General features: G+C 43.2%; 1 protein-coding gene across 1 annotated transcript in view; it reads left to right on the forward strand.

The window, feature by feature from the left end:
* Positions 1–21,511, forward strand: part of T265_10559 (hypothetical protein) — a gene marked incomplete at both ends in the record, with an annotated part of 113,832 nt that overhangs the window by 70,847 nt on the left and 21,474 nt on the right. Inside the window, 5 exons of the mRNA XM_009176961.1 lie at positions 4,808–5,009; positions 7,090–7,248; positions 11,185–11,325; positions 14,241–14,426; positions 15,613–15,707. Of these exons, the coding sequence (XP_009175225.1) occupies positions 4,808–5,009; positions 7,090–7,248; positions 11,185–11,325; positions 14,241–14,426; positions 15,613–15,707 (783 nt within the window). The remainder of the gene's footprint in view (positions 1–4,807; positions 5,010–7,089; positions 7,249–11,184; positions 11,326–14,240; positions 14,427–15,612; positions 15,708–21,511) is intronic.

The following is a 21,511-nucleotide window of genomic DNA, read 5'->3' on the forward strand; positions in this document are numbered from 1 at the left end:
GAGTTTTAATGTCGGTCTTCTGCAGATGAAAGCCCGCGAATGAAATTAAAAAAGGAGACATCAAATCACAGCTCAAACTAATACAGTACCGTACAGTACGGTTTATACAAAATAGATTTGAGAGCGCGATGAAAACAACAGAAAGTCCGGTAGCCAAATTTGAGCCTCTTCGGCAGAGAACCACTCACGGCATCCTCAGATTTGGGCGTTGGAGACAAATAAATCCTGGTACACTCAATATATGCAACATTTCTTCCTGTGGCAATACATCACATGTGAGATTCACATCAAGGACACACGTGTCCGGTTGGTGTCCAGCTTGATGCTCTGGATAACTATGATCGTTTCTAACACCATTATGGGCTTGAAGCTCCGGATAAGTGACTGCAAGCAGATAACCCGAAAAAATGACCTCAGGGGCTTTCAGTGGCGACCGGCATCAGGGTCCTATAGGCTTGGGCAGTGGTGTCATCAGCCTACCCAAGTTGTTACCAACAATTCTCAATTCAAATGGGTAAAACTGGACAGTTGATCATCCAGGGTGCACGCAGAGGCACCTTGTGGCCTGCACCGGTCAACAGACCCGTCTGAAGCACACGCACATGGATGACCAGTGCTAACCAACGTTCAGCTAGGTGAAATTTCAGCCAATTGAAATAGATCTTCACCTGGAGCTAAAGTACTTGAAGTTCAATATCAACAAAATTACAGTATGAAACCAAGGCCAATCGTTCTAATAATGACTATACATAGAGTACTCAAAATCGCAAACAACTGGCCGACTAAAAGGGCGACCGGTCTCCCAGAATTCTCTGTAGCTTGTGGGAAAATAATTCTTGCAATTTTTATTGCCCGAATATCCCCACTGAAAGATGAAGACGCTTAGGAAAGCCAAGTTGGTAAAAGATGGAGGAAGGGATGGTAGATGACTAAATATTTGAAACATTTTGTTGAACCGGAATCTGTCTGGTTCCGCGTGGACTCTAGTAAATTGATGCACAAGCCAACTGGAACATGCGAAGTATACTTCAGCTACTGGGGAAGTTTTTGTACCCTGAAACTGCGAGAGACAGGCACCGCCCAAAGTTAAATAAACTGACACAATAAATTTCTCTAAATACTACCAATTAGTAATGACTATCACATTTTGTTGCTTATGCAATAGAATAACTCGAAACATTGGAATCACATGATAGCACAAATCAGGTGGGCTGTTGCGTCCGACTACATAACCCATGCATTATCACCCCAAAAAACCTAAACATGCAATGTAATGTAATGTAATAATTCCCTCCTGTATCGAGTGATATCAGCGTTAATCGGTGACTGCTGTGTGGAATGGCAAAAACGAGTAGCTTCCCAAAAACACACGGGATTCCATGACATTGTTACTTTCTGTCACACAATGAATTAGCTACAATGAGCTGTGCAAATGCTAATGAGAGGCTAGTATTCGGAGGTGATTCGTTCATCAGAACTCGTCGAATCAATATTATGTCTATGCATAAGTAGTATTGTCGTACCACGTGGGAAGCTGCGCGCTGGCACTAATTACAGATAGAGCATGCTAATACGAACGCAGTAGAGTTAGATCGACAGGCAAATGTGCTGCTGCTCAGCTGCTCACGACCCAGCGGTTATCTGTTCGAACTACTAACCATAAGATCATAGTTCGAAACTCCCTACTAGAGCTTCGTGAGGTGTGCACTGCAGATGATCCCCAATGAAGATGAAGCAGCTGTAAGGTGCTCCTCAGGTTTTCGGTAAAGATTTGCTTGATTGATAGCAGGAAATCCCAGTTGGAAATTCTGGAAGTCTTTTAATATCCACTAGTCGGTTTGAGTACACTTGGGCAGTTGAATGCACACCAGCACAAATTTCCACAGTTTTAACAGATGGATCGCAGAAATACTCGAGGACTCTCATTTTCTATATTGTTTGCTGCATGACATGGAGGTAACCGTAATAGGTATTGGTTATTTGCCCTTCGTCACCTAGCTTCTACTTCAGATTTGTCTCTGTGAAGAATAGAGGAATACTGTCATACACATGCAATCGAAGTACAACAGTTTGAAAATACTCAAAGTAAAGAACATATCCTTTATTGTCTCGGTTTTGATAAAGTGGCAGTGACGGTTGGTCTTTGTAAGCATTTAGGGAGACCGTTTTTTCTACGCCGGTCTTTCTATGGGTTTTTGATCTGCTCGGTAGGCTTTGGCCAAACCAGGTTCTTTGAGGGCAATAGATGAACCATTAAATGCGTGCCGGCCGATTTAAGTGAGAAAACCGATTCGTCTCTAGCAAATCGCACAGCCTAACTTAGCTGGTTTTTCAAGTGTAATTTCCGTCATTTCGATCATTGGTTGCGGATTACAATGAGCACACTCATTGCACAATGCAAGAAGGCATCCAGAATCTGAATCCTGTTTCCTGCACAACAACTTGCGACAAAGAAAATAAAAAATCGTTCATATGACTAATAACAGTCAGGTCGCTTCAAACAATGAGTCTAAAACTTGCATGTCCTGAACTCAACATGATTCCCCTGGCTAGTTTCGTTGGAAAGAATCAGCTCAGGCGTCACTTTCGCAAGTTTTGTGTAAGCGCTCGTGTCTCGTTGAGCAATAACAACTGTGTAGCATGCACTCGTTTTTTTTTTGAAGGGTAACTGACCGCATACCGTTAGTTCGGAAGGCCTCCGTTTTTTTTTGAAAACGTTGGTGCGCGCCATTTAGAGAACGCGTAGTATGTACCTCGGGTGAATCCGGACACGAATGAATGCACTGGTGACAAACATTTCTAGCGTGCAAATCGAATTCTTATGTTGCGCGCATTTTTTAGTCCATAAGCGAGGTAAGCAGCCTTTATCAACTCAATGTGACGATGTGCGTCAATCATGACATTGAACAGTGAAGCTGTTGCTCCAGGATCGCCCCCGCCTAAGACACACTGATTTGGCCCCACTGGACTAACGGAGCAAGGAATGATGACAGATGTGGAGTGCGATTACAACCCAAATGAAACAGCGTCCTCTGGCAAACAGCTCGTAACGGACACACGCTCGTAAAGCTGTAGTGACAGTGCAGAAGACTCAAAGAGGGCAGGCAGGTCAAGCAGGGCCACCAAAGTTTTTACGTGCCAGAATCGACGGGAATTGTGGAGGTAGCATACAGAGGGTGGCTCAATGTGCAGCCTCTAGAATTATGTTTTGTCCAACTAGATCAAAGGCCCTGTGACTCTCATTGCTGGGCTCGAGTTGATCACATATTTTTTACCTATCATATTCGACTTAGCCCCACCCCTCAAGCACTGCGACCAAGTTCAACCATAATAAATCTACGGTGCTGTTGCCAGCACAATTGGGTAGAAGACCATACCGATCTTGACCGGTATTTTACTTTCCTGCTAAAGCACAATACACACGTGCAATATGGCTGAGTGGCGTACCGTCTTATTGGTTGTCCCTGGGCTGGCTCGCCATCTCGTCGTTTTTCATCAACCAATCGGTACATCGCATTTTCGTACAATGCGCTTGCGTGCGAATCCCTATCTGGCGCAACCACTACGGTATGGAAACGAGGAACTCACCCTCTTCTCTGGTTTGTTGTGTTTAAATGGGCCTTTTTGGCTTATGAGCTCAGGCCCCTGCGCCCGAGTTACCAAAGTAGATCGATAAAACTGAGTCAGATGTTCGGTTCGGCAGGATGCATCTGATCGTCCAAGGATGTGGGATAGACAGGTCGGTCGAACATCAAGAAGCGGAATGTTGATTTAGCGATGAGTGCTGTCGGAGAAGCACAAGTAAGGAAACCTATTCAAGTTCGTCGACCGAACGAAGGACAGCTACCGGTGCCCCTCGCGTAGAGTCGGAAGGCGACAGTGAGCTGTCAGCTTTCCCAATGGCACTGACAAATAGGAAAGCCTCCCTTAAAACCGCAAGCGCCTGCATGAAGAATCAGTCCAGCGGTCTTGTCCATTACAGCTGATTGGATATCAGCCTACCGGAGGGGGATGTCAATTATAGGTGGATCAATAAAAGGCTTACCAGGCCATTCCCACTCGGTTACGTCCCGCCCCCCACCCACGCATTCCTCGCTTACCTACAAGCACTTCTCCGTCATGCGGACTTGTCCGGCGTGTTCTGAAAAACACCAAAAATTGTTACTATTTATCCGTATTTTGATTGCGGCTGCACCCCAGAGGCTAACGCCAGCTATTTTAATTATCTGTATCATGCAGCTAGTTCCATCACCGAGTTAGTACGCAGGGAGACTGCATGCCAAGGTCTAGCCAACCTAGGCGTAAGTGACGCAAAAAGGTCAGTCGATCTCGATCGATTACAGATCAATTTCGCGCGGTTATCATCGTCCATGGAGAAGAAGAAACGTCAGAATCAGGCCTAAGTCATACGGTTCAGTGTTGCAATATTTCGAGGCATACAGTAGGAAGGACTTTGAGAGAGAATCAGCTACACAAGTTTAGAGAACTGTTTGGTATGATGATTCGGAGGAGCGGGACAGACTAAGGTCCCGACTTTTTAAGAATATCTCGTTGATATTCAAAAATTCACTCATTTGCATACCAATTTGGTGTTCACAGGAGACTTGCATGCCAATAAAATCCTTTGTATACAGTGTTCTTCTTATCAGTATTGTTTTGTGTCTTGTATGGATTCGATCCTTTATCAGCATGCCAAAGCTCCGAACGATTGCTGCAGCTTAATGACCATTAGTAGTATTACTATTATTATCAGTAGTAGCACGGTTGTACTACTATTGTTATTTGTTGTTTTCTTTCCTCGCCACAGCATTCTGAAAAACTCAATGGATGCCACCGAGGTGAATTACGGACCGATAGATGACTATCGACAACAGATGGCTATATTCTACATTATATTCTTCATCGTCTTTCCGTTCTTCTTTGTCAATATCTTCGTCGCCCTTATCATCATCACATTTCAAGAACAAGGCGAGAACGAGCTGGTCGACCATGAACTGGACAAAAACCAGGTACACCAGTATAGCCACATGTTCTGTTCCTCAGTTAGGATTGTGCTACCTCGTATGACCATTCAGCTGGAGACTCAGTGAATTCCTTCGTAGACAATAGCACACATAAAAATTCTTTTGCATAATTTGTAACAAACGGACATTCTCGAAGTTCCGTTGCAAAAATATTCAATGAAGTTTCCTCTGTATACAAAACAGATGGTACGGGATGACTGCCCGAAATCCGCAGACAGTCCACTACTGGTTTCGTCCTACAAGGGGATGCACGGAGTCTCCAACTTCAGCAGATTCATCGTGCAAACGATCGCAGAATCACGTAGTGATTTTCTCAGCTTCCGGGGCCTACGCCCATCTGATGAACCCAAAATAGTGCGAAACTCATAGTAGGCTGTCTGCGGATTTTGTGCGATACTATTAATTTAAGTAACAATAACGCCAAACCCTGTTGACAGAAATTTTGTTTTGTTAGACCGTATATGCTATTGGTCTTACCACTACGTCCAAACCCTTGAGCTCGACCGCTTGCATTGCCATCCAGTTTTTCATGAACCACTGCGGTAACCCAATTCAGTATGCTGCGTTTACGTAAACACGTTAAAAATGACGAAAATGATGTATATGCTGATAGCTTCTTTGTTTCACGCAACAGACAACTAATAGTTTGTCCAAGTGCCCCTGTCAGAATACGTTCCTAGACGTCGTTTTTCACTAACCAGATTCCCGCATTCTTCTTATCAGTGTGTCAGTTTAAATCAGCTCGGTTTTTGTTTGAAGAATTTGAGGGTTTCTATCTGAAAATAATTCATTTTTATCCACCCGGTGAGAAATTTCTGATTGCTTCCAAACATTGTAACAGAGACACAATCAATGCTTGCTGTTAGAGTACCGGATAGTTGTACTTCCGCTTATGGATAAAACCTCATGTAAACGAATGGACTGTTGCTCAACTAATAATCACTTGTTTAGGAGAATAACTCATCCTAGATATTGGTGAATCACCAACTGTTTTAGATTCCCATCAAGAATGAAACAGCTTCCCATCGCATCCAAGTTTTCAGCCTATATTGCCTTCATTTGTGGATTAACCCCGTTTGAAACTTTCTCGACATGTCCACAAATCCGTAAGTTTACCTTTGAAAATCATAGTTCCCAGCTAGTCCGAAAAGGCCATTTTGTACGTGACCACTAACAAGGCTTCGTTTCATACCATGCGTGACCTAGCAAGGTTCTTCCGCATATCCTCTCTGACTTAGTGGTGGTTTTGAATTGGGAAATATTTCCCCAAAACTAAACCAAACTGTAACACGTATGAATTCGAATAGATGGAGAAGCATGATTGCCACCGAGATGATTTTCTCTTTGTCTTCTTTCTCAGAAACAATGCATGGAATTTGCAATCAACGCAAAGCCTCTGTGTCGATACATGCCAAGCAATCCGAATTCAGCGAAATATCGTATTTGGCGATTGGTTGTCTCGAGCCCGTTTGAATACTATATTATGATGATGATCGCTCTGAATACGCTTATTCTTATGATGAAGGTGAACGACTTTGGTGACCTGGTTACACTCTTGTCCCTACGCAGAATTTCCCCAAAATACGTGCACCTGTCTAGCCGTCTCTTTTTTAACAACTAAACACTGGCCTGAAAAATAAAACTGTTAATTTTTATAACTATAGTTCATCGGGAACCTACTCACAAGGTTGCTGTAGACTCTTTGACAGTCCACAACCTGTTTCGCACATTTAGTTGAAGAATATCATCAATTAGAGGTTCAGTTGAGTCTCCCGTGAAGACCAAACTGACATACAAATCAGTGTATTTTTCGAATATTGTTCATTAGATTTGGAAAGATATTCCTTAGGAAATGAGCAAAGAGTGCTTTGGCTAAGCAGAGGGATTATTAACGCTGCAAACGTGTTTTGTGCGTGAACGTATTATGAGTCCAGTCTTTATGTAACAGCCATTTCTAAATCAGCGCTTTCCCATTTAGCTGTACATTTGTCTGAGAGTGCTTTCGTTGGATGACTCCCGAACTTCTGCTTGGATAAGTCACTGCATTTCCTCCCATTCCTTTCAGTACTATCGTCCAGACCATACGGAAATTGGCGCAACTACACCGGATTTGGAAACACAAAAATACCAGAATTACTGCAGCACTCTGGTCTACTTAAATACTGCCTTCACTGCCATGTTCACAATGGAGTGTTTACTCAAACTGATTGCTTTCGGCCCAAAAGTAAGTGTGATAAAGCTGCTCGACTGTTTTCAAGTAATGTGCTTAAGATGAAATAAGCAGCGACAGCGTGACAAAAATCAATTTTGTATTGTAGATATATTCGCAATACATCAGCTTGTTTGTGTCAAGGACAACCATCTCTTTATTCAAATTGTTTTCTAAGCTGCCCATTATGCACCTTTTCGTGTGCTTCATTCTGGAATAGTGGAATGTTTGCAGAAATATTCTTAAAGCCACCACACTTTTACGACAAACTGCTGTACAAACTGCAGTACACGTGAAAGACAAATATCGTGGTATGTTGGCTTTGTGGTTGCTTTTCTTATCCGCGAGGCGGGAAACATGCGAATCATGTATAAAATGGTATCAACAAGACGGATGAACAGACAGAGTGACTGAACAGATTGGAATCTATTAGGACGCTTGGCAGAAAACACACCAACTCTTCTACGAGTGTTAGCGCAGATGTCATCAAGAGGTCCGCTTTGTAAGTTGTCAAACCCTTATTGAAAACTGTTCACAGTTAGATTACGATGTAGCACTCCAAGTGCTGCCACAGAACCGAAATCCGAAGCTTCTATCTTTTAGCGAAGCCCTGTAAACCAAAGTTTTCAAACCAGTCACGTGAACGTAAAGGGTTTTAGAAGTTTATCTTTCGTTGCCATGGCTTTGATCAAGTAACATCAGTTTTGACATTCCTGTCGTTGTCCCTTCAAATTCGTGACCAGCCCTGTTTTGTATAAAACCATTACTTTTTTGTCTATAGGCTGATAAGGATATAGGTCTTTTAATTGTACTGATGCGAAAGATAAAAAGGACCCGATACTTTAAATTTAACGTGACTGACTAAGTGAGTGCAAATGGGCTTGAAGTTGGTACTTGGCACCAACGAATGCACCTGCCGAGTACTCAGCAGCACGTTACACTCAGATCTAACGGCCCCATTAAACCCTTGGTGTCTAGATCACAAAAAGTTACCCACTATTAAATGATCCAATATGCCGTTGGACCTCCGAAAAACACTAGAGGTAGGGTAAAACAGTGCGAGTGTAATAGCGGAATCCGTGATTCCTAAATCGATAGAAACGCAGCTCCTAGGGTGGTACTAATTTCAAGCTGTTCCTGCTTTGCAAACCAAAACATATCGCGTTCCTAAGAAGTTATTGCCCCCAGAGGATTTGTGTTTGGTGCCAGTATTCTGATAAGCGTTCTTCAGAGGCGCGCTACCCCTAAAGATCGTATGCAACGAAAAAACGCACAAACGCCACCAAGACTGCCTACGTTTTGAAGACTGTCAGGACGGTCACATTCCTGATAGCAACCACTGAATGCCCGGAATCCACTGGGACCCTCGGCTCTGCTAGAAGTTGACCAGACAGACAACGCCCCCTCAATATGCAGCGCGTCACAGCCTTGTACGAATTCCAGACAGCGAGAGTCAGCGTTGATCAAGGTCAGAGAGTGCCCTTGCAATATGCATCATGTCACAACCTCATACCAAAACCAGACCGCATAGGTCAGTATTGGACAAAGTTCAGACAGAGTCCCTCTAATAAATAGCCTGAGTCCGTTGTACATTCGCACTCGCACGCACTCACGCTCTCGCATTCGCTTGTTCGGAATATGGCTGTTGTGTTTCCTTCTGTGAGTCTTTTCTTCGGCAACTAGGCACTGGAGCGGGTCAGCAGCAGATACGTCAGACTGGCGAATCGGTAGATATAACAAATACACAGGCAGATTGTTTTGTCATGTAATGCCGTGTTGAGTGAGTTCCGCAAAGCAGTTCCCAAAGCAGTGATGCCGACGGTGTCACTGCGGTATCACTCAAAATGAACCTCATTTCAGGACCACATGTAATGATCCTTGTAAGGTCCAATACTGTCCATTGTCATGGGGGATGCGGTATACTCCAAGGACCCCCTAATCGCAACAATACCATACTTTTTCACACCTGGACGTATCCAAACGTTTCCTCACTATATTACTAATACATTACTCATAAGGTTTCTGAAAATTCTTCAACTGCCCACAATCAGTTTTGCCCTTCTTGAGGCTGATCACCAAAATCAAATTCAGAAACTCCCGCCAACAATGTAGATCAGTGTCTTTTTTCGCAAAGACCATCCTAATGCCCCAGATGAGTCCGATTGGCTATGCATCAATTCGCATTTCACATGTGGCATCCTCATTGTCCGCCGATGTGGAGTCGACCGATATGGGTTTGACTAGGTGGTTGCAAGGTTACGAAAACAGATGGAAACGAACGTGCTACTCACAACAATGCTAAAGTCTCTTCGATAGCCAGCGACAAATTTCATCTCACTTGGGACACAGTCGAATTGAACGCAATTCGCGAGATAAACTCATTTGCAGAATAATTTGGATTTAACGGGAGACTAACTAAACAATATCATAAGCGAATAGGTCAGCGGAGATTCACCTGAGTCTCCCGTTAAAACAAAATTTGGTTGCAACTAAGGTGGAAACTAACTTTTGTAAACGTGACGCAATTACAAACCATGCACGTTGCCTTGCTGCATAAAATAGTACAATGAGTCCGCACAAACCTGGGCGAAAATAGATGTCCATGTGAATGGCATAAAACTACGCACAGAGTCCCGCTGACGTCTGTACGGACATGGAAACTAGAAGAGCCAATTCAGAGACAACATTCTTTTGGTTGTAAAGCAGAGTGAAGCATACGTGAAAAAGATCATCATTTTCAAGGACCAAATAAATTCAAAACTGTAGACACTTTTTACAGTGCTGTATAACATTTAGCCCAGTACTGCAGACAACGAGAAACAATCCCCTCACGTCGAAAATAGAAGGATGCCTTATACAAACAAGCAACTAATAAACACTCACTCCTTTGATGGAGCTTTGCTGGAAATTATGGTCCATCATATCTTTTCCATCTGTGAAGAACATAGGCGACCCAAATTGGTTTTGAAAAGTTACGTCACCAAAGGGGAGACATCTCTATTGCTTTCAAAACGTTTCTCAATTACTGACAACAAGCCATTCATAATATATTTGAGGTACAACTCCATACCGAGTCTCAGATTTGTCAAAGTATCTTACAGTGATTTGTTCTACAAAGGGTCAGGGCAAAATGAGTTAGTTATAGTGAAAAGAAGAGGGGCCCTCGCTTCGGAGTTGTTCAACTAAACAGTTACAGACTATTGGACAAGAAGGCAAAACTCTCATATGTATCTTGCTCATAAAAACTGAGTATCCGCCTTCTTCTCGAACGCATCTTCCTGAATTTTCCTGGATATTTATTGACTATCACTCAAATGTAAATGAACGCTACAAAGCAATTCCACAAATTCCATTATAAACCACACCTTCCAATAGACGTGAAGATGATTTACGAGAAAACGTACTACTCGCACGCTTCATCAGTAGTGTCAACGTCACAACAGTATACTGTCTGGTTGAACACGTACGGCCGTGTTGATCTTGGGCAAGCATATTCATTGTTAACCTTGTTGTTGTTCTGATCAGACTATCATGAATAGACAAGAAAAAACAGTCCGTCACCAGTTCCGTCAGCATCAAACGAATGATACAGTAGTTGGTTCCGATGCATGTAAATTCGATCATATTTACTGTGCCTTCCAAAACACCGAAACTTTATATTACCTACAAGCAAGAAAATAGTGATAAACTTGAGTGAAACCTATCAGTAACGGGGACTCAACGAGGAATCAAACAAAAGCGAGTAAGGAAAAATTACTCCATGTCCTTTGAGTCTTTAAGCCCTTGCAAGCTTAGGATATCTGGTCATCCCTGTTCTATAATTTTAACTTGAAAGTGAGTGATTCTTGTGCCTAGGCAAATTGACAGTTCATTTCACGCCCCCGTAGCTCAGAATCTAGCATCTCAGTGAAATAAAGTTAGTCGGAAAATTTGTTTCCTCTTTTTTTACAGAGCTATTTTCGTGATCGTTGGAACACCTTCGATTTCATCACTGTAGTCGGTAGCATAACCGATGTTTTGGTTTCTGAGTTGCAGGTTAGTGAATGTTTTTTGCCTGTTTTCAGCTTGATTCAAGTTGATCTGGCTGTTGTGGTGAGTAGAAGATACGAATGACAGTCACGCACCCATAGACGGGTTAGCAGATGAGATTGGATGTTTCACCTTAGTGAAACGTTATAGAACAGTCCATGTTTTCAAGCAAATCTCTATCCGCAATCGGAGTGGAGAGGCTTTGCACATTCCGTAAAAATTACCGTATAAACATGCGGAATTTATCAGGACTTGTTCTTGCAGAAATTTAGAGGAAAAGACAAGGAGGTGGATAAGGAGTAGTTGAGAATTCTAGGACATTTCCGGCGTTAGTTGTCCCATTCAACTTATCTTCATGTTGTAGTCATGTTGGCCCGCGAGTGCACACATGTGCTGTGAGATGAGATCAATCACTGACTCGTGCAGCATTGGTGGTCAAGCCAGCTGGATGTACTGGGGCATAAGTGACCTGAAAATCATGGGAAGCGTGAGTGGTTCGGCTCAGCCAGTATCTCCATGGCAACTTCGTCCACAACGCTATGGCGGTTGGATATATTCAATGAAAAACAAAACCGTTCTGACGTCTACAGGAGTAACCCTGCTTCGAAGAAAATGCTTCTGCTGGAATTGCCTGTGCATCTTATTCTGCTGAGAAGTCGGATTAGCAGTTTGTAGTCAGAGATATATTCACAACTTCCAGCGGTCCGTTCGATCCAGATGATAATAATCCATTTGTGAGCTAAGAACGCCTAGTAAAGGACATCTCCATGACCTGTAATGAGGCCATAGTTGAAGCCTGTCACGTTGTATGAATGGTGCACCCGGTGAAAAGAATCCAAGACCGCCCATCAGTCAGTAGGCTGTAAACTGAATGCACGACTGTAAGATGCTTTCCCGTCATAGTCCTTTTTCTCCTATGATAGCCGCTCCAGTAAGTATTTCAATGCAGTCCACCGTCTATTATATTTGTGCTTTACCTATCTGACTTGACTTCAGATCACAGTTAATTTCGCCAGTCAACATAACGTCCAAAATAGCACCACTGGAGTGTCATAAACGGGATTCCTTTCCAAACATGAGCTGATGATGCGTCTAATTGGTAAACGATCGTTAGGGATCACCTCAAAATCCAAGTCGAGTTTTCAGGCAGCCGTATCAACTGCAATGGGATGGAGAATAAATGTAAACTATGGAACTAATTATGTAATATGCTGGATGCCGTGTTTAACGTTCTTTTTACATTCGCATTTCTTTAGAATCTTACGTTTGTGTTCATAAGGAAAGGGTTTCCTGAATTACCTTTGTGGACATGGGAGTGGGCTCTTAGGGTCGGTCTATCGAATTTACAACGGATAAAGTGTTATTCGTAATGCACTACCCATAAGGATGATGAAAATTCTTCGACAACCCACGACCGGTTTCGCCCTTTTTGGGGCTCATGAGACAGGCGCATTCCCCGAGTTTCCGTCAACCATATGTTTTACTTGAAACCAAATTGCACGAAATTAGCGAAATACACTCATTTACAAACTAATTTGGTTTTTCGAGAGACTCGCCTGGAGCCCAGCTGAATCTCTCGTTTGTGGTGTCTCCAGACAACTGAATATGCTGCAACGCCTCATGTTTCAGTTGCTACGATATTCGAGATATCGCAATACATATGTATTCGTATATTCATTGCATTTTGCGATCTGGTACCGTAACAGGTTTATCCATTTAGGTGATCAGAATAGGGGAATAAGTGACATAATTGGATCCAGATTTTCGCGTATGACATCCATAGTAGATTGCTTTGCACTGTTTATCCGGTGTTTATATCAGGTCTAGTCACAAGACGGGGCTTTCAGTTCAGCATAAGATGCACTGACGCCAAGGAATGCGGACTCAGTAAACGTACTCATTTTTGTTTTCTATAAGTGAAAGTATGGGGGCGAGTTTACGTAGGCGTTCACAAAGGCGAACAGCTCACCCTTCAGAATTACGGAATCTCCTGATGACAGGCCATTTCTTATTTCATTATCTATAGTGTGTTTCCGTATATCTCTAATCTCTTCTAAATGCTATGTACAAATTTATTGGAAAGCCACGGAGTTTCTCCTACCTTCGTTCTTCGTTGTGCGACGGACGTAAATTTACTTTTGTTTGCTGAATTATCGTACATCCTCTGTAATGTTTAGGCGGGATCACGAAGGGTGTTTGCACACCCGCTACGAGGGATAAAACACAAAACATGATGCACGAGACTCTCCTAACGAACTACTCGAAATGGTATGAGTTCAGGCCAAACATGTTAAGTTGTGTGTGTATCCATTGATTGCAACTTGTTGAATGCACAACACTGCAGCTTCCTGACTCGATTGCATCAGTTTAAATGATACCTGCATTGGCAGGTAGAAGTCTTTTTATTCGAATCAGAGCCCCACAAATCTGGCAGAAGCTGACTAGTAAACTATGACGCTTTTTCGTGAACGTGGGTTGAAACGGATCAGATTGCAGCGGTCTATCAGTGATTTTGTACAAGTTAACCACCTGCACTAAAAGTCTCCTCACTGCGCCGACTTACACAAGACTTATGTCTCAGCACCTGATTCCACTGCAAATTCTCACATTCGCTTCATCTTGAACACAAATCAGAACCCTCTGATTAGTTCCTCCTGTAACAAGCGAGTTCTTTCAATTTTCCAGTAGTCTGTCAATTTCTTGTAGGGTAAAAATTGTGTAGTTCTAGAAATGTGGTGGATAGGAAGTAGGATTTCGAAGACCATAGTAGGTCAAAGTTTGTCTTACTTGGTTATTGCGATAGTGAAAAATCGACACATTAGCAACTTTCTCTAGCCGGATTGAATTGAGCGGCTGGTATTCTGAAACGCTCCCATGTAAAGTTGTGTAAAGCGACGTGGCTAGACCGCAACTAGACAAAAGCATCACATTGAAATCACAATAAACACCCACTTATTCACAATCTTTTCCTTCCACAGGACTCTTCTTTCCTTAGTCTTGGATTTTTGCGACTGTTTCGAGCTGCCCGACTTATCAAGCTCATCCGTCAAGGCTACACCATACGAATTCTGCTTTGGACATTCATTCAGTCGTTCAAAGCTTTACCCTATGTGTGCCTATTACTACTGATGCTGTTCTTCATTTACGCTGTCGTTGGGATGCAGGTGAGTGATTTGGTCATGTTTTTTATCATCTCAAATGACCTTGCCTACTGTCATGTATATGTAATAAAATAATCGTCCACCTGTAACAACCTTGCGGTGCCTAGCCGCTGCCCCAATTAAACGAAAGGGACGAGGTACTGCCAGGTTGCCCAATCCTAGATGGGAGCGTTTGAGATGTCGGGGCTAGCTTCGAACCACGGGCCTTCCGAACAGTGAGTCTGCATCCTAACCACTGAGTTATCTCCGGCTATCTGTCACTTAGCGCTAAATCGAGCGGCAAGATTACCAGGTGGGCATGTACGAACACAGAAAAGAAGTTTGGCTTGCAGAGCTTGAGTAGAAGGCCTGTGTAATTATGGTGTGGATCCAACGATAGACACTGGTGAGGCAATCAAACCGAGTCTGACCTACAGCACGAGTGATCTGTCACCTGAATCCCACGTAGGGCTCACCATAAATGCGACGTGGCGCAACTTCCGTTGTTGATCGGTCGATAAATTGCCCATCCTGTAGAAGAAATATGATAAGTTCAAGTCCACGCACACTAGCTGAGTTTCAGGCTCTAGGTGATCTTGTGTAAGGACGGATTGTGAGCTGTCTCACGTAGTTTTCATATTGGACCACCATATCAGGCAGTCGTCTGTGATCACAATCTTTCTCAGCTATTAGAATCGAATAACATTCCATCTCCCCACACAGAACAGGCGTACAAATGTTTCATTTGTTATCTATTTGGGGCTCGTGTGAGAAGGCTGTGTGGTGGTGCCTAGTGCCAGTGCTCCAGAACTAGACTACAGCTGTGAGATATCACACCTCCATATTAGGAGCCAGAATCCAGTGACGGAGAAACACTCTATGTTTCTGAGTATTCTGTTTTAAATTTATCCTGTTGAAGAAGTGAAAATTATTCTCAACTTCCAGTACTACCACCTATGAAACCGCCGTTCGATTGGCTCCGTACGTCAATAACTTTTGGGGGAAGGACAGGAGTGTGCGGAGGCTCACTGGGATTATTCCTGCATAAAATCTATACTGCACGGCACACCTTCAATCCTATATGCACCATACGGACCAAAACTCAAAAACAGTACATCAGCAAATTTAGATAACCCTACCGTATAAAGTTAGTCTCATGTTTTTCATTGAAAAATGCGCTGAACCTAATTTCTTCTGGTTCGTTCTGTAGGTCTTCGGTCAGATTGCCATCAACGATGCTGAGGGACAAATTACCAGCTACAACAATTTTCACAGTTTCGTGTGTGCTGTTCTTTTGCTGTTCCGGTAAGTCGACGAATTTTGAATAATCAATCGAATAACTGTTTTGTTGTCAACCGGCAACCTACTTTACAAGAATACTAGATTGTCCAGTGTTTTTCCGCTTTTGAATGTCTATGTGAATTATGAGTAGTGTGTTCATTCCAAACCAACGTTCAGCATCTTCAACAAATGCTCATCAGTACCATTCTAATTAAGACACTGCAGGTTTCTCTTTTGGAGAAGTCTATCGCTCAATAAGTATTCTAAATCTAACGGATTTTTGAAAAATTTTCAATTATATACTGAGATCCATTCCTCACCGCAATTATCAGAACACTTCTGAGGTTCTGACGCGATTTCTCTCGAAGTTCTGTGCCATCCACAACGCCTCACCAGTCAAAACGTAGGGCGCGTGGATACTGCAGTGTCATATCTCGGCACTAGTACCATTCTAATTAAGACACTGCAGGTTTCTCTTTTGGAGAAGCCTATCGCTCAATAAGTATTCTAAATCTAACGGATTTTTGAAAAATTTTCAATTATATACTGAGATTCATTCCTCACCGCAATTATCAGAACACTCCTGAGGTTCTGATGCGATTTCTCTCGAAGTTCTGTGCCATCCACAACGCCTCACCAGTCAAAACGTACGGTGCGTGGATACTGCAGCGTCATATCTCGGCACTTACCGAAACGTATCTGAACCGAAAGTTCATTTAAACCATTTGACTTTAAAGTCATGGCGTAGTCATCAAGGTACGTAAATTCATCATAGCTAATGCTAATGCAAAACTAGGAACGGCTGTGTATCAGTAGCCGAACAGTACAGCGTGAAAAAACCCCTGCTATCGCAGGCGTGCTCGGCGCTCAGCCATTGAACCGCTTTCGGCGGACCAATCCGCACCGGATGTCAGCCAATCAAACCGCAGATAGCTAAACATTCATTTCCCAGGTTCCATTCTGACATACTACCTCCAAGGGGAAGGGAGCGGGTGCGAAATAGAAATAGGACTCATCAACTACCTACATCTAAAGCGTCCAAACAATGATAAAATGTTAGCTTCTGGCCACATCGCAACGTGAGGTCAATGATCACTTTGGACAAACAACATGTCAGAGGCCAGTTTGCTTGCATAAAACACTAGCGGATCGATGTAACTTGAATCTCGACGGTTTCAAACCGTTCACCATTCGAACTTGATCCATATCGGAATTACCCTGAGGTCAAGGTTCCCTGAAGGCATCCGGTGACTCACCTGTCCGCCAATACAAAACCAGCCTCAGTCAGAAAATGTAGCTCCACTACAACTTATCCAAAACTCAAAAGAAGTTCTTCACGTGACATTTCGTGAAAAGTGCAAGCCCTGGTGCTTAACCAGCCTCAGTCAGAAAATGTAGCTCCATTACAACTTATCCGAAACTCAAAAGAAGTTCTTCACGAGACATTTCAAAGACCGTTATACGTTACAGCGGCAGTCAAATTCAATATGAAACTATAGCAGGGAAATGTTCTGACATCCTCTCGTTCTACCAATGAAAGGAGTTGCTTACTAGAGAAACACCAACTGAACAGTTACAGACTATTGGACAGGCGAGCAAAACTCTCATATTCATCTTGTTTACAAAACTGAATATCCATACTGGAAATTCTGGATATACATTGACTGTTACTTAAATGCAAGCAAATGCTACAAAGCGACTATACGAATTCCGTAAGAGATCTTGCTTTTCAAGAGACGCGAAGCTAGTTTACGAGAAACCATACTACTCGCATGCCTCATCAGTAGTATCCACATTTACACCAATAATTTATCACAGCGAAGTCACCAGTATCCTATCGCTTATGGACTTCCTTGGGAGTGCCTTATGTTATCGAATTTTTCATCCAGCTTTTTTTACACCGATGATATCAACAGACATAATGTGTTTATCAGGACAATCATCCTCTGAAAGTCGAGCGGGTTTATGTGATGCTGACCACGAACTATTTGTCGAATCTGAGAATTCCTACTCCAAGTTTGACAACATAAGTCTTAAGCAAATAAAGAGGACAATCATCCTCTGAAAGTCGAGCGGGCTTAAGTGATGCTGAACACAAACTATTTGTCGAATTTGAGAATTCCCGCTCCAAGTTTAACAACATAAGTCTTAAGCAAATAAATCAGCCAGGGTGCTCGGTATTCTTTTGTCTATCCAATTCCCTGTATGTGTGCGGTGTCCATTGCTAAAACCGACATCAATGCCCAAATTATAACAGAACGTTGGAAGAATTCTCAGCACTATGAACTTAAGTGGCAGAATAGCCCACAAACTAGAGACTTAGAAAGAGATTTTCGCGCCAGCGTTGACATCAGAACATCTTTCTCAAAGGAAGCTCGATCTTCTGTCACGTGATTTTGTGCATGTAACCTTGCAAATGGACGACAAACCGATTATTAGGACCTTAAACTTGATTAACAGATGCCAGCGTTGACATCAGAACATCTTTCTCAAAAAAAGGTCGATCTTCGGTCACGTGATTTTGTGTATGTAACCTTGTAACTGGATGACAAACCGATTATTAAGACCTTAAACTTGATTAACAGATGTCCAGTCGCTAGAATGCAGTTATCGAAATGGTTAGGTGAAACCTCAAAAGCTGTCTGATAAATAGCTATCCTCTTGGACAGAAGAAACAGACGTTGCACTTTGGAGACTCTTTCGAACTTTGCGTGGTGCGACACCACTCGAATGTGGGAGGGCTGCAAGAGAATGGAGTGGTAGTTCTTTGTTGAGTAGTGAGATACAGCGTAGTGTAATCGACGTTTCGTATCACACTGATGGCTCACTTTACTTCCTCATCCAGTTGCGGATGTCGTACTTTCCGAATACTGTTAGCCGCTCGTTGTAGACTGAGAAACTGTTTCACTTAACATGAACCAGATACACACCGCACAGTCAGAGTAACTTACATGGGTCAGGAAACCACGCTTTTCACCTTGTTGAGGGGACTTCGTAGAACTGTTTGCTTCTTTAACCTTTATTCCATCAACTTTATTTCTCATTTGATGGTCTGGTACACAATATCAACGAATCCCGTGGATTCATTGTGGCTGCAGTTGCTAACAGACCTTTCAGAGGCTGGATTCGGGAGCCTGGAAATATGATACCAGCTGGAACACAATGACACAATGACCCAGGAGTACGCTGCGCCAAAATGTTATCCCCACTGGTACGACAAAAACAAAAAAAGAGCTCCTTGGGCGAGGCAGATCGAACACTTATTACTGTAGTCGTATGGCTTAGTTCTTTCTAAGGTACTGTGCCTAAGGCACAAGGATGAGAGACTGACAAGCTTGGTCGTTGTTTGCACTCAGCGTCCGATCTCTTCCGATAGTATCCGAGTTCACTCGGTTGTATGATGGTCCTTGACATGGAACCGGCACGCAGCACTGAGTAGCTCCACTAAGAGTAGAGCTCCGGTCCAGTATTCATCTGGACTAATGAAATTAGACGTATAAGTTCTAAGGGAAAAAATGTTTTCATCGCGTGGGATGTAGATAATTATTCCACCTCTTAATTACCCGGAGTCCTAATTACAGAGACAACACAATAATGAGGCAAGAAATAATGGGATACTCTCATAATAACAGTAGCTGTGACAAAATCAGACGCTATCCTGCATATGGCAAATTGCCGAATCAGAGCTTCCCATACTCCGGTTCGTTTTACCCAGCAAAGAAGCCTGAAGTACTATATCGTATATCCTTATATTTTTCAAATGTGGCATACATAGTTGACCAGTCTTGTATACAGTATACAGTATGTATACAGTTCCTGATGGTACTTTCGGCTTTGGAAACTATCACCGCCTGTTCCAGAAACATAGTCGGTGATCAAAAGTCATCCTTTTCGGAGACTGCTTCAGGTGCGAGTGGTACAGAGCATTGTTACATGCAACGGCCGGTCTGCTCGCGTTCTGTGAATGTACGCTAATCAGCAACTTTCACAAAAATTAGTTGCAGAATATTTGGCAGCAAAGCCGATGAAACCAGTTGCTGTTACTCCATCAGTAACTTACGAGTTCTTCACTTCTGGCTATAATGGCATGGGCCAATGTGCCTCTTAGTGACCGACCCCTGTTTCAGTAGTGAAACAGGTTTAGAAATGTTTCATTGACCAAAACGACCAGTCCGTCGTCCGCCTCAACCTGTACAACTGTAAAAACCTACCTCTTCCTTAGTTGTTTATTATCCATTGGGACCCTCATCTGGCATATAGGGTATAATTCCTTTAGTTTGAACATGCATCCACCATGTTACCTGTCTAGTGCCGTTGAACTCACATCTTTGTCAAATTTGGCAACTAGTTAGACAGCGTCACCGTCAGATCCCTTTCAATCCAGCGAACCATTTCCTATGCTCTTGTGCTGTTCAGAGCACGATTTCGAACGCTGTGTCGTTATGGGATCTTAGCTTCAGTCGCCTACGCAGTAACCGGCTACCTACTGCTTCATTTCAGGTAGTGCCACACGGTTTTCCCACTCTTTTTCATTCCTAAAAACGTCTGATAACCCAGCTGTCAGCAGAATATCGGTTACTGGATGCGACAAGCCATATAACGGCCTTTGTCCCACAAGCAAACGATTTCAGTTCTTTTGGTAGGATCAGGTAAACGAGATCAGCCAATCTAGTAGGAGCTATCTCTTTCATGTAGTGGCTTCCCTGAACCGTAACCAGGATTGAAAAATCAAGGAAGCTTCCCGCCCCATTCACTGATGTGGTGGAGACACATAAGTAGATGCGGGGCCTCTTATTGGTTCTGCGCCGCACCTAGCTCATTGGTCAGCCTTGCTGGTTCAGCACTGACTTGGCTTCCGTAGGACAGCACGGCTCGCGGACAGGAGCGTAGCGCTGACTCATGCTATTTTCGAGCCCACCAATTTAAGTAGGCGCCCACCCTCGATTCAAATACGGTACTGGTGCAGCCTCGGGCACACGCCATGGCGACCAGTCCATGTCCTGATTCTGGTCTTTGATGTGTTACCGGGGCGTAGCGTCTATTGTCCAAAGCCCAGTACTCACGGCATGGAGTGTTGCCTGAAACAATGTGGTGGACTTCTGAAACGATGGACTAGTGGCACTAACCGGAACACATTATGCGAGTACGCTTCATCGGCACGTCACACCATTCATTTTTCGTGGATTCTGGTGTACAAATACCCCTCAAAATGATGCCAAAAGATCGAATTTCGAATTTTCCAATTCAACAGCATATGCGGTATGGCGATCTGAAAGCACGCTCAGTTCGCCAATCAGTGAATTCACCTGCACCTACTTGTGCTGCATTCCAGGTTTCGACAACTAAGTTCCAAGTTGTTTACTTGTCCGACTTCCGCTTGACCAGTGACAAACAACCCATACCTCTGAAACCGCACTGACGATTCTTCACCTTCATACCGAATTAAGCGAATTCGGTAACACTCAGTCTCCGGTTCTACTGGAGCAATCAGCTAGGCTGCCTCCAGGATGTGTTGTATGGTCCAGTGCATCACTTTTCTAGCTTAGTTAGGTCTGAATTCGGTGCTCTGAAACAATTTTGGGATTTTTAAATGGACCGTTCGAAGCCAGTTGATTCACGTTCAACTGATCTATCGCTCTATTGTAGTAAACTTGATCAAATTGGAATATCCATATTGAGCACGGCACGGCTGGGAACTTCTTTGTTCCAAACAACTTTCCCTATTAGAAGGCGAAGAACTGATGCTGATAGCACACGTAGGGGAATAAAGGCTCTACCAAGCGATACATTTGTGATGTTTTTCTCCCAATCTGTCGAGTAATACACTC

The sequence above is a fragment of the Opisthorchis viverrini genome (genome assembly GCF_000715545.1).
Source record: "Opisthorchis viverrini unplaced genomic scaffold opera_v5_384, whole genome shotgun sequence".
Classification (NCBI taxonomy): Eukaryota; Metazoa; Platyhelminthes; class Trematoda; order Opisthorchiida; family Opisthorchiidae; genus Opisthorchis; species Opisthorchis viverrini.